General features: G+C 34.2%; 1 protein-coding gene across 1 annotated transcript in view; it reads right to left on the minus strand.

Moving 5' to 3' along the window:
- The window catches only part of LOC143258113 (uncharacterized), a 51,208-nt gene that overhangs the window by 18,713 nt on the left and 17,721 nt on the right, over positions 1 to 14,774 (minus strand). Inside the window, exons 2-5 of the mRNA XM_076517129.1 lie at positions 14,255 to 14,358; positions 6,427 to 6,626; positions 5,689 to 5,825; positions 1,705 to 1,858 (exon numbers count right to left, since the gene is read on the minus strand). Coding sequence (XP_076373244.1) covers positions 1,705 to 1,858; positions 5,689 to 5,825; positions 6,427 to 6,626; positions 14,255 to 14,358 — 595 coding nt within the window. The remainder of the gene's footprint in view (positions 1 to 1,704; positions 1,859 to 5,688; positions 5,826 to 6,426; positions 6,627 to 14,254; positions 14,359 to 14,774) is intronic.

The raw sequence follows: 14,774 nt of genomic DNA on the forward strand, positions 1-14,774 counted from the left end.
GTTGCATATGATGGTGAACTATTGAATGGATTGAATTAAACTTTTGTGCTAGTTCAACTGCTACAGTACAATCTTCATCAAGTGCAACCAACAGCAAGTCATCATTGCACTCAACAAGACAACCTGAACGTGACTCATCACTTAAGCTGTAGTCAACTGACTGAACTCACCTTTGACTTTTTCTTTCATTGAGAGACCCCACACCATAAACATCTTGAATGTTTCGTGTAGTTTCTGCTGCACTATTGTGTTTTTAAACTCATAAAACATTATATACCTAATGTGATCCTAAGACACATCCATCTTCATAAGGGTTTATTTGATTAATGATCTGAAAAAGTGAAGTTCGGTTAGATTATATTATTTGTCTGAATATTTTTATACACGTCCTACTACATATTTTAGTCATTAGACAGAAATGATGATGCACTTTCTGTATTAAATCTTCGGACATTATTTATGGGATGACCTGATATAATACATTGTTGAATTTGATTTGGTTTGTTCCGAATTTCGAATAAAGTTACACGAGGTCTGTTTAAGCTAGCCATTCTTAATTTAGCAGTGTAAAGCTAGAAGGAACGCAGCAAGTTATCATCATCCACCGCTAGCTCTTGGGATACTATTTTACCAACGAATAGTGGGATTGACTGTAACATTATAACGCCCCCTCGGCTGAAAAACGGATCATATTTAGTGTGATGCGGATTTGAATTATATTGTTCAAACAAAGATCAAACTATAATATATTTTCGATTTTATTGAAAATAGTTTCAACAATGAATATTTGTTTTCATGTTCCTGGTTTTCAGTTTTAAATTTGAAATAATCAAAGAACGTCTAATAACTGGGGTTGTGATCTGGACGTTCCCCGTGGGACACCAGTAAATCTACGAACTTACAACAGAGAATATAATCTAATGTGGCTTTACTCTAAAACAATCTGAGCTGGGCATTTTAAAATATAAACTCGTGTTTCTTCTTGCTAATTTGTAGGTGACTTAAGTGTTCTGTATCAAACGACGTGTGCCACAGTTACCAGATTGGTAGGGGTCATAATTCCCTCGTTTATAGGAGCAATTCTAGCCCATAGACAAAAATGGAGGAATTTTCTATGTGAGAAATGTAGAAAAGAGGAAACCAATCAGAAGACTATTTTTAAAAATGAAGGCCATTTCACTTCCCCTCTATTAATCGATCTTTTTGAAGTTTCCAGTAGTGATCTCATGATCTGTTGAAATATTAACCACGCCTTGTAGAAGTGATAGACTACTTCATTAACCAATAGTACATGCCATTTATCACTAAGTCCCGCCTCACTCTCTACCTTTCAACTTTCAAAAAATAAACATAACTCTGGTATAATACATGCAGGAGATAATATGTAATATGCATATTTTATATGGTTCTTGATTCACGAAAAAATATTTAATAAAACATCTGTACAACTTTATGTATTGTTGTTGTCGTTAATAATACGTAATACGTTATTTCAACTCTTCTATTTTTTCTGTTCTAATATATAACCTTTACGCTACATGAATTCGATAGTTTGAACGTGAAAAGAAAATGAACTAAAATATATTGAAAATAGTCCATAAAATCTAAAGTCCTAGAAAGATTAAGAAATGTGTAAAGAGACTAATAATTGACTAACAATTATCTATTTTGTATTTGCAGAAAGAAATCAACATTACGTCCTACCATGAGGACAAAGGCATTGGTAAGTTGCATTAGCAAGTCCTTCTGTAATATCTACACAAAATCCACCATGATTGCAAGGCTTTCCACGGCAACCATCTCTCTCTTCACAATAGCGACCAATATATCCTGGGCAACAATGACATGTAAAACTGCTCTGAAAGGGAAAGAAAAAACAACAACCTATAATTGCAATTAACTGGTTTCCGAATTAATGTGGTTTGAGCAAAGTTAGAAACGTATTTCAAACAATGATTGTAAACGCTTTTTACGTTGAGGGTAAGATAAAAATTAATCGTTTTAATGGCAGATCCTTCAAGCCTAAACAAAACAACACATTAGACTCAAGCTTATCCATAATACCTGCTGTTTTACAACAAAAATTAAAATACTTAAAGCAGTTGATAAAGGAAAGTTTAGTTGTCATTTAAAGTTTTATTACTGCTTTTAAAATTTCGTTTCTGCAGTAATGCATTAATTGATGACAACTAAGCCTTTTAATATGCCACAGGTAGAAAGATTTGCAGCTATTTCAAAGAATAACACACAGGATTCTATAAATAAAATTGAAGCGAGTCGTCATTTCTTTAATAAAATTTAAAAATCTTCGAGTCTTAAAACGCGAAATTGAAGAAGGTAGTGGTTGTTATCTTTGCTTAAGCTCAGCTGCTCGGTCTCTGTGAAATTATGAGATTCGTGTTAAAAGTTTAAACTGTGGTGGATTCGAGGTTGTATTAATCTTTAAAAAAACACACGATGCATCAAAATGTTTACTTTTTTCTTCTTCCACATCACAGACTGATAAAGTAAAACAGTGCTATTTTTCCTGATGACGAACAACCCACTTGAAATAAAAATTTACCTTTGATAACCCGAAGATAACCTAGTAAGGTCGAAACGTTGTTCTCAGCTTAAAAATGCTGTTTTCGTATGTACGTGTAATGCAGAGCACTGTGATTTTTTATATTAATTTCAAAAACAGGAAAATCTAAATATTAGAATAATGCAGTCAGTCCCGGTGGTTCAACCGTAAGCTTGAAGGTTTGTAACGCTAAAGTTCTCGGAGCAGCACGGATAGCCGATTGAGATAAATGTCGTAGACTGGAACGTTTAAAGTCGTTTACTGTAACGGTGAGTTTGTGAATTACATAAAAACTTCGCTATTAAGAAACTCGACCTTAGTTTTATTTGTGGTTGTTGTATGTCTAAGCCACTTGTTGTTATTGTTTATACGGCTTTAGTCTAAGATTACCATGATTTTTTTCACCTTGCCTCATCTTCAATCAGCCGTATAACTAAGGTAACCACAAAACCTCACTAAACCTGTAACAGTATCTTAATACTCAGTAGATATAGTTCAGTTAATGGGGAGTACTTTATAGTGCCGCAGCTAATCTGATTGGAGATCAAAACTGAAACCTAAATATAATACAAAGGTGAGAATTCTGATGAAGATGAAATTATTATTTAGGTTTATGTCAATATTTTAATTTGTAATATAGAGATTTTTAAGATTTCAAACGTCTATGTTATATAAATAATTCAAGGTTATTAATATAGTTATTTGGAAAACTACTTACTGAGAAGTACATAAGAAAGTATTTAGTGAGAGTAAACGTAAGCACGAGTTTTGTGATTAACCCTAAATTATCATAGAAATTACTTCGAATATTTTTTCTATATACTAGCGCCTTGTTATTAAGCATATTAGTTTAGTTTATTCATTTTTAACTTATATCTTCTGTCGAATTACAGTTTTTACTGGCATATATTTTGTTCATAGATGTTTCAATTACCTGTTACGTTATTGTAATTTTACACTTTTGTTCATTGATGTTTCAATTACCTGTTACGTTATTGTAATTTTATACTTTTGTTCATAGATGTTTCAATTACATGTTACGTTATTGTAATTTTACACTTTTGTTCATAGATGTTTCAATTACCTGTTACGTTATTGTAATTTTACACTTTTGTTCATTGATGTTTCAATTACCTGTTACGTTATTGTAATTTTACACTTTTGTTCATAGATGTTTCAATTACCTGTTACGTTATTGTAATTTTACACTTTTGTTCATAGATGTTTCAATTACCTGTTACGTTATTGTAATTTTACACTTTTGTTCATAGATGTTTCAATTACCTGTTACGTTATTGTAATTTTATACTTTTGTTCATAGATGTTTCAATTACATGTTACGTTATTGTAATTTTACACTTTTGTTCATAGATGTTTCAATTACCTGTTACGTTATTGTAATTTTACACTTTTGTTCATAGATGTTTCAATTACCTGTTACGTTATTGTAATTTTACACTTTTGTTCATAGATGTTTCAATTACCTGTTACGTTATTGTAATTTTACACTTTTGTTCATAGATGTTTCAATTACCTGTTACGTTATTGTAATTTTACACTTTTGTTCATTGATGTTTCAATTACCTGTTACGTTATTGTAATTTTACACAAAATTCTAACAAGCTGATCTTTGTTTTCTAGTCAACAGTTCTAAGTATAAGGTGGGTTCATGTGTAAGTTGTCATAGTGTAGACATTGAATATGGTCGTAATTATATACCAATATGTAAGATGTCTACACCCCATTTCTGCAACAGCACATACCACAATTTCAAAAAGTTTATGTTCCAATACATAACTAAACATTTCACTTAAATCATGATGTCAACCGAATTGTACTCACATACGTTTGTGATACCTCACATACTAGAAACATCAGAATATTGTCAGTGAAGCGGTCAAATAACGTTAGTGCTACTGAGGAATACTGTCAGTGAAGAGGTCAAATGATATTAGAGTTACTCGGGAATATTGTCAGTGAAAAGGTCAAATAATATCAGTGCAACTGAGGAATACTGTTAATGAAGAGGTCAAATGATCTTAGTGTTACTGAGGAATATTGTCAGTGAAGAAATCAACTAATGTTATTGCTACTCAGGAATATTATCAGTGAAAAGGTCAAGTGATGTTAGTGCTACTCAGGAATACACTTACTGAAGAGGTCAAATGATGTTAGTGTTACTTAGGAATACTGTCAGTGAAGAGGTCAAATAATGTTAGTGCTACTCAGGAATACTGTCAGTGAAGAGGTCAAGTGATGTTAATGCTCCAACTCTCATTAAACTACTTTATTGTATAAGTTAAAAAGGATTTGGCTTAAATATGACTATGACAATGTCATCACCTGTTGTCCATTCTTTCAATATGGCCGTAATAACTGATGCTCTATAGATATTCCATTTTACTGTTCATAAAAACTCATCTTTAAATACGGCCACAATAAAGAACAATTAGATGTGTGTTATTTAATCAGTTATCTCAGCTAGAATTAATAGAGAAAATCAGTTTCTCATATAAATATGGGAGCTGTTCAGGGATTGTGCATTTGTTTCGAGAGCCACAGGAATTCATTAAAAAACAAACTCATTTACCTCATAAATTAAAAAAAACAAATTGTTAAAAAAAAGCGAAGTTTAAATGTTCTTCACATAGATTTTTGCTGCTTATGCTTTGGAAAGAAGATATAGCAGACTTAACCAATAGTAAAATATTACGTTATAGATAGGAGGTACCTGGAATACGTTATGGTAATATATAATAATGCAATCAATTGTAAACAAAGGTAACTAATAGTAATGCATTTAGCTAAAGATAGAAGGTAACTGTAATACTGTAATATATTATAGTAAAGTATGATAATCATGCAATCTGTTGTAAATAGGAAATCGTATTTTGGCAACAGACCACAATAAACCGACGACACATTAAATAGGTTTGTATGGAAACATATTAGTAATATAAGCTTCTTGTAGCAATCAAAATTAACTAAATAACACCTAATAGTCCTACATGACACTCGTGAATCTCTTTTATTTCACTCATTCCATGTAGTGGATAATTAATTTTACTTTAACGCTAATCGTACAATGGAAGAAATACAGCCTTCTATGAAAATGCTTGTCTTACCTTCTCTGAATCGGCAACACAGATTCCTTTTCCGGAACATTTTTCTTCTGTAGGTGATGAAGCGCACTCTAGCGACCATGTTGTCACTTTTAGAGCCCAAACCAGCTGGCACTGCACATTCGTTGACTTTAAACCAACTGATAAATAGATATTTCAACTCGTCATTTAGCTGAATTATGTTGACATTTATAATAGGTTATCACTTTATAGAGGAACAGATTGAAGGAGTGACTGGAAGAACAGTTAGATTTTGTTAACGTGTTTTATTTTCCTGGAAACCGGTGTTTAAACCTCTAATTTTGAACAAAAACGTTGTAACAACGTTAAAAAGTGTTTTTACATTCTAGTTTTATGGTTTGTCAATTTACGATGATATGGCCCAAGTGGCACAGCAGTATGTCTGCAGACTCACACCGCTAGAAACCGGGTTTTGATACCCATGGTGGGCAGAGCAAAGATACCCCATTGTGTAATTTTGTGATTAATTATAAATAATAACAACCACGATATACTGAATACTTGAAGTGTAGAAAACTAAATTACTGAGAGCACTAAGAATGTTAGTTGATACTAATTAGAAAAATGGAATATCTGTCTTCGTTTTCAAGATGTAAGATTGATACTGAAATATTAGACTGGTTTACCACAAAATATAAAAGCTAACCTCCATTATTTTGTATTAATACACAGTGATATAAACTACGTAAAACCCACGTACTTCATATTTTGAATACATACTTTTTAGGTAGGTTATTCCAGAAATGAAGTGATCAACTTTGATCGTGTAGTTCTCGGATGATCCTGGTCTCCATTGGTTGACTGTTTGTGATGACATCAGCTCTATACAGTCAAGACTCCCATCGCTAGTTGTGTTAAGAAATATGTACTGAACGCTTTCGTTTGCGTTTTGGCCAAAATTACTTTCAAGTAACTGAATGCTGGATAAATAAAATGAATTATTTATGTTTATTAGTGAACTCGAAAAGTTAGAATAGCGAAATATTGAGTAAATAAAAATATATTCGGGAGATATGTGCCCTTATTTTACTTACCTTAACAGAAATGTCTCATAATAAACTCAAGTTTGTGTTAAATATATTTAAAATTACATTTTTTCAGCTTTTAGTGTTTTGCTGGTGAAAAGTTTTCCTTATAAATATACATCGTAGGATTTAAAATTCTAACTTCTAGCTGAAGAAAGCCAGAAAGCTATTTTAAACCTAACTGTCGTTTTTATGTTGTTAATTAGCAAACAATTCCGTTGACTTGGCATGGCCAAGAGATTAAGACATTCGATTCGTACTCTGAGGGGCGCGGGTTCGAATCTCCGTTACATTAAATCCACTCGCTCTTTCAGCCCTGGGGCGTTATAATGTTACAGTCAATCTCACTGTTAGTTGATAAAAAAGTAGCCCAAGAGTTGACGGCTGGTGATGATGACTAGTTGCCTTCCCTCTAGTCTTACACTGCTAAATTAGTGACGGCTAGCGCAGATAGCCTTCGTGTAGCTTTGCGCGAAATTCAAACCAAACAAAACCAGACCAATCGTTTACTTTGGACTGTGGTAATGATTGAAATATACTAAGAATCCAAACACCCAGATGCTTAAGCCATGGTATCGACACAATTTTTTTCTTCCTTTCTAGAGTAAAAAAATTCCTTTCTACTTGCTCTAGCTATCAGGCGGTTAGTATCTTTAGTAATAAATTAATATAGCAGGATAGCAGCATTTAAGAATTAAATATTTTTGTTCTTTATGTTACACTGTTCGAGCATCTCAGTTGTTGTTCGTCTCTTCTATAGTCCCCCGCTGGGACAGCAGTACGTCTTTGGACTGGCAACGCTAAACTCAGGGGGTCGATTCTCCTCAGTGGACACAACAGATAACCCGATGTGGCTTTGCTATAACAAAACACACACTTTCCTTATTTAATCAATTTTGCTTCAAAACGTACATGTTACGCTCTCAATAGCACCTGTTGGTTACAGTTTGAACCTATATATAACAGAGCGTTGAAAATTGAAAGAGAACAATTACTAGATACTTAGTTTAAAATAAGAAAGATATGTTCAAAATATCTAATGACCACAAAACCAGAACTTATTTTCGACTGATTTGATAACGAGTGTACGAATTGTAAACTTAGTAAAAAAACTATATAATGAACGAGTTTCGTTAAATTTTTATCCACACGTCTGTCTGTTTTTCAAAGGCAGCTAGTTTCTGTACAAAACAGATGGTTTGAAAAATACATTTATCAGTTTCTTAACCACTGCAGAGTACAATATTTCTAGTCTTATATGAATAAAGGCTCGCCATGGCCAAGCGTGTTAAGGCGTGAGACTCGTAATCTGAGGGTCGCGGGTTCGCATCCCGGTCGCGCCAAACATGCTCGCCCTCCCAGCCGTGGAGGCGTTATAATGTGACAGTCAATCCCACTATTCGTTGGTAAAAGAGGAGCCCAAGAGTTGGTGGTGGGTGGTGATGACTAGCTGCCTTCCCTTTAGTCTTACACTGCTAAATTAGGAACGGCTAGCACAGATAGCCCTCGAGTAGCTTTATGCGAAATTCCAAAAAACAAACAAACAATTATATGAATATCTCACCGGTCACTTCAGATGAGCTGATAAGTTTCTTCCCTCTGATTATTGTTGTTAAGGTAAGCATATTTCTAAAAGTGTTAACCTATCAGAGAGCTAGAGTCACGAGTGTTCATATTACTAATTTTGCCTCAAAAGAACGTGAGTTCGTTATAAAAATGACAATCAATTCTTTAATGTGGATGGTGGGTGGTAGAGTCAGTATTAGGGACGGCGGTAGATACGAAACAAACACTATGTTCAACCCGAAGTGCACTGTATGCGCCACCTGGGCTAAATGGTCAAGGGTAGAGACTGCTAAAGTTTAGGCTGAGCTATTCCTAATTTGACCTTCCAGGTTACAAGGAAGAATAATCAGTCAGCAACATTACCCGCCTATGTGGCTACTCTTAACAATTCCTTGAATTAGTGGAATTAACAGCTTTCAATCCTTCAAAGCTTAAAGAGAGAGCGGAACATGCTTATCGGCATATCGCATATCGACTTTAACCACGAATTTAGTTCAGCATGCCAATAACTAGACAACGCCTGACCACTTGTTTGTTTGCTTTTTGAATTTCGCGCAAAGTTACTCGAGGGCTATCTGCACTAGCTGTCCCTAATTTAACAGTGTAAGACTAGAGGGAAGGCAGCTAGTTATCACCACCCACCGCCAACTCTTGATCTACTCTTTTACCAATGAATAGTGGGATTGATCGTCACATTATAACGCCCTCACGGCTGAAAGGGTGAGCATGTTTGGCGCGACGAGGATTCGAACCCGCGACCCTCAGATTACAAGTCGAACCCTTAACCCAAATAGCCATGCCGGGCCTTTACCATTTAAACAACTAGAAAATTTTTGTTGTTTACTGTTGCCATGTCAACACACTAAGAACATGTAATCTACATTCCTTATCCAAGCTTTTGGTTTAAATTTAACATTGTTTCAACACTTCACTTTCAAAACTATCCATACAAAAGTCACATATGAGTGGTGACAAAGTGGATCCCACAGATAAACTCTCTTTTTTTTTCTAGTAGTTTTGGTTAAAGTTTTAATTGTGTAAATAGAAAACGTTGTTTTTTAATTATTCATTATAATTTTAGTTTTTATACTGTTTTCACCGTGAACCTTAACAAATAAGAGATACCGAGAAGAATCATGAAACTGAATATAAGAATTCTGAGATAATTTGGTGAATGAGCACATGTTCTCTGTCGGGTTTGAACATTATAATTCAAACTTATATAAGACCTTCACATCTATAAAGATTTTTTTTTGTAAAACCTCTTATTTCTAGTCCAATGTGTAATCACTGACAGACCTGAAAGGAATGGTTGCCAACTTGTTTTAGAAGATACCAGAAGCTAGAAGGTGATTTACACCCAAGATGGGAGCCGCTCTGGTGGTACGCGCTTTATAATTCAGTATATTACACAAAATCATCTTTTGATACTTGATTGTATAAAACCATCTCTGTTATTTCTCCTTGATATATAAAGAAAGATAGAGAGAGAGCTTGCACGTTTCTTAATCTTATATGCATATAAATTGATAATTCTTTCTTCAAAACCTTAGAAGGTCACGTACCGGCATAATTCTGATTGATGTAACAAATTATATTTTTAGTATTTTATCTACATGTAAATCAGTTACAAGATGTTCGAAACACCAAATAAAATAACGTTACCTGCTTGTCATACACGTTTCTAAGAACAGACGTCTCTGGAAACGACAATGATGCATTTTCGCCAAGAAGATTCGTGAATCTGGAGATAAGTGGGTTTTACGAATTCTGAAATAATCTCGTGAGTGGGTAGATTCCTAAGTGTTGGAATAAGCTTATGTGTTCACGAAAATGGGTTGCTTCAACGGATTCTTTGATGGGTAGAAAATAGACAGATAAATTAATGATAGTGAAAGTAAATAATTAAATTAATGAAAGTTAAGATAGAGGAATAAATAACAATCAAGATGAAAATTATTGAAAATTTTAAAGAAACGAATGACTGAATACGTGGCTGTAAAGGTGAGCTGAGGGAATCTGGATATGGGACAGAATATATGGCTTAATGAGTCTGGTAATGAAAAAACATCAAGTGATCATATGCATCAATTGAAGAACTAATGGATACACTTATGAAAATAAGGAAGAAAGAACAAAGAATGGATGGATATAGTTATCAAGACAATAAGAATAGACGACTGTGCTGATGAAATTGAAAATAATTAGAGAGGAATGGACGAAGGCACTTATGGGTTGTTTGTTTGTTTGTTTTAGAATTTTTTCGTAGAAATACACAAAGGGCTATCTGCATATATCCATTCCTAAACTGTAACTGATAAGCTAAAAGGAATGCAGTTAGTCAACAACACCCACTTCAGGCACTTGGATGTCTCTTGTTTGACCGAATATTAGGATAAGCAGTTACTCTTATAACACACTCACGATCCTAGAGTGTGGAGCTCGTTTTTGTGACAGTGTGACTCGAACCTTGAACCCTCAAATTTACCTTTCAAGTATATTAACTACTGGACCATGCCCGCCCTGTGCACTTACAGGATTGATGGAGGAGAAATATTTGAAGTTGACTTCGACCAGTTGGTTTTCTCGATTAGGTCTAAACTGTTTCTATAACACTGAATGAAAAACTACATTTGAATTTTATGATTTATTTATCCAGTAAATTTAGGTTGAAGATATATGTTTGAAAGCTAATAGAGGGCGTCTTGACACGTGCTACATAAATCTTGCACTTATCCTTTGTCCATCTTTTACGAAAAGAAGTCTGGAAACATTACACAAATTTATTCTTTGCATCGTCTTCGTGATGAGAAAAAATGTCTTAAATTTGTCAAATGATTGATTTTTATCTGCTTTCTACCAAAATATAAAATAAAGTTTGAGGGAAAACTTCTTATGGAAGAGTCTGAAATTGATAACTTACAAACGCTTACAGAAACTATATTAAAAGTTCATAAGTATTTCTGTACTGCTAGATTTTATTCAACAATTTTTAGAATAACAAATACTTATTTCATTTCCTAGCTTAATAGTCTATTCGGTATCTGTTTGTAGACGTATTGGCGTTTGTACTAGTATTAATCATTGATTTACAATGCTAAAATCTGAGGCTCGATTCCACTCAGTGAACGTAGCAGGTAGCCCTCTGTAATTTTGATATAAGAAAACACACACGTTAATCGTATTAAAGATACTGCATATTGCGACAAAATAACTTCAGTATGTATATGATTTTTATTAAATTTAATATCGACTCGAAACTAATTCACGGTGAAATGATGAGTAAGTTGATATTATACTGATACATAAAATGGTTTGTTTGTTTTTAATTTCGCTAAAAACTACACGATGGCTATCTGCGCTATCCGTTTCTAATTTAGCAGTGTAAGACTAGAGGGAAGGCAGCTAGTCATCACTACCAATCGCTAACTCTTGGGCTACTCTTTTACCAACGAATAGTGGGATTGACCGTAACATTATGACGCCTTCACGGCTGAAAGGGCGAGCATGTTTGGAGCGAAGGGGAATCGGGCACGCGGATTACGAGTCGAACGCCTTAACCACCTAGCCACACCAGCCTTGCATGAAATCCATCATCTGTCTTTGTCAAACATGAATAAACAAGTTTTAACCTGTTAAAGAGAGAGACGTTTAATTAATTTCAAGTTAACAATCTGATCCATGCTGAGATGTGAAGCACTTTTACTTTGAAAACAAAAAGTTTATCTATACATAATATATTAACAAAAGATAACTTGACAATTTTTTCCACACTCAAACTTTATTAAATCAATCTCTATCAATACTTCAGTTTATTTTCTTTAAACTGATTTATCTGAGCATTCATAGAACGCGTTCTATTTTACTGTTTCTTTCACACTTTCCTTACATCGCAAATTCACCCTTTAGGCTACTTGTCACTATTTAAGAATTAGGTAAACCAAAGCTTTACATAACCTAAGTAATCAACATAAGAAATATGATGCTCAGATTCAAATCAGTTTCTTTGTTTGTAATTAAGCACAAAGATATACAATGGGCTATCTATGCGCTGCCCATGACGGATATCGAGAGCCGGATGTTAGCGTCATAAGTCCGCAGACATGCCGCCGTGCCACTTGACATGACGGACATTTAAATTAAAGCAGACTTTTGTCTGTCTTCGCTGTTTTTTAAAAATATGAAATGTATTCAGCAAGTAGAAAAAATATATGGATTTGTTATTGTATTAATCTAGAAAGTAGTAAACTATATGAAAGATATTTAGGTAAAGGCAAAACTACACGTGCTTTATAACTCGTGAATAAAAATTTAAAATTTATTTCTGGTATTTCTAAGCGCTATAGCTGACGGTGACTAACAAATAATAATTAAAAACAAACACATTTATAATTTGGGCTGAATTTCCGTTGTCTGTTTCCTTTTCTCAGGATCCCCCAATCCCACTCAATACTAAAGACCTCTCTGTTCTTACCTGAGCAACAATTTAGCACATCATATGGTTAATCTGTTTGGGATGGTCATTTACAAATACGTTACAGTTGTGGATGTTAGCCTCTTGCAGGAATTTAAGAAGAGAATAGATTATTTCTAGAAAAATAGAGGACGGGCTTAAATATTTACTTTATCAAGGATGGGTAAGCAAAGACACCTTTTGCACCTTTCTTATATCAAAGCCACATCGGGCTATCTGCTGAGCCCACCGAGGGAAATCGAACCCCTGATTTTAGCGTTGTAAATCCGTAGACTTAACGCTGTACTAGCGGGGGAAAGCAAAGACATTCTTGAAAATCAATTGATTTTTGACGTTCCTTGTGTTATATTATGTGTCCACATATGTGGTTTTTAATTAAAAATTCAGTCAAAATAAGACCAAACAATACAATTTGTACTTATTTTGAATATAATAAAATAAAACCTGCTGGGTAGATCGTTTTAGTTTGAACGTTTTCGACACTTTTGATTATTACATGTACGCTGAATTGGGCTATGTTTGCATGTCTCTTGTAGATTGTAAAATATTACTTAAATACAAATGGATAACATTAGACATAGTTAATAAAAATACTGCTCACATTCTAAAGTTGAAGACAATTACTTCTGTTATGTATTATCGTTCTTACGATGAAAACTTATCATATACTAATGCGAAATCAGGGGTTCGATTCCCCTCGCTGGACTCAGCAGATAATAGCCAGATGTGGCTTTGATATAAGAAAAACACACAAAACAGATGAAAATAACTTGGTATGTTGGGGAGCCGTACACAAATTAAAAGCTGTATAAATATGTTCACGTGTGCTATAGGTCTACCTTTTGTTTTTCTTTCAATGTGGCCCCCCGCTAGTAGAGCGCTATGTCTACGGATTTACAACGCTAAAATTAGGGGTTCGATTCCCCTCGGTCGGCTCAGCAGATAGCCCGCTGTGGCTTTGCTATAAGAAAACGAACGAAACGATCTTTCAATATTAAACAAAAAATAACGTCTGGACACGTTGTCAACTTGTTAATTCACCCCTGGGGAAAAACGTGGTAGAAATGATTCTTTAGTTCCGGTCGAAAGAAATTAATTGTGAAATTTGTTCTACAAAGGTGTATCATGGAAGATGAGTGTATACAATGATGTTATAAAAGAAGGGAAAGAAACGACCCCAAGATTACAAACTGTAATATTTCACTGTATCTTACGCTAAAATCAGGGGTTCGATTCCCCTCGGTGGGCTCAGCAGATAGCCTGATGTGGCTTTGCAATAAGAAAACACACACACACTGTATCTTATAGAATCTATAGAATTCCTTTTGGAGATAGATTTTTGCTATTACTACCCATCGAGGAAACATTTAACCGGTAAGAAACATAGTAATTTAATAAATCATATTAAGCTAAAAAACCCATTCTTTTTAATGATACAATGTTCTTATGATAAAAAATAAAACAAACTAGAAAATTTACTTACTTTAGCCAATCGCCTTCTTGGAGGTCTAAAACAATTGGTGGTTCTTCAATAGTGCCAGCATTCTCATTGGCTCTTGCGCAGTCGACGCCAACGCTACAAATAGCCTGGTGACGAGAAGGTTCGAGTGTGAATGAGAATGTTGTATGATACTTTGCAGTAGAATTAGTATAATAAATTCTACTTAATATTACGTATTTGCCTATTTTTCTTAGCTTTAACTAAACTGTTCGTACAGTTATACAATTGTTAAGTAAGTAGAATGTTAAATTCACGTAATAAATCTTTCTGAACGCCTCCACCATTTTTAAAGTGGTCTGTGAAGAATAGTTTATTTTTTGTCACATCAAATGTAATTACTTCCCCCACATTTGGCTACAGTCTGCGAATGATAGTTTCACGTGTAAACTACTACGAATCCGAGCATTTAAATCTCCTCTCCATGTCCTACATCTTCAGATACCACTCCTACTGTGATACATTCTATCATCCAAAGTCTGTAATTACTGCACTGTCTACTTGC

This window comes from Tachypleus tridentatus, chromosome 7 (assembly GCF_004210375.1).
Source record: "Tachypleus tridentatus isolate NWPU-2018 chromosome 7, ASM421037v1, whole genome shotgun sequence".
Taxonomy (NCBI): domain Eukaryota; kingdom Metazoa; phylum Arthropoda; class Merostomata; order Xiphosura; family Limulidae; genus Tachypleus; species Tachypleus tridentatus.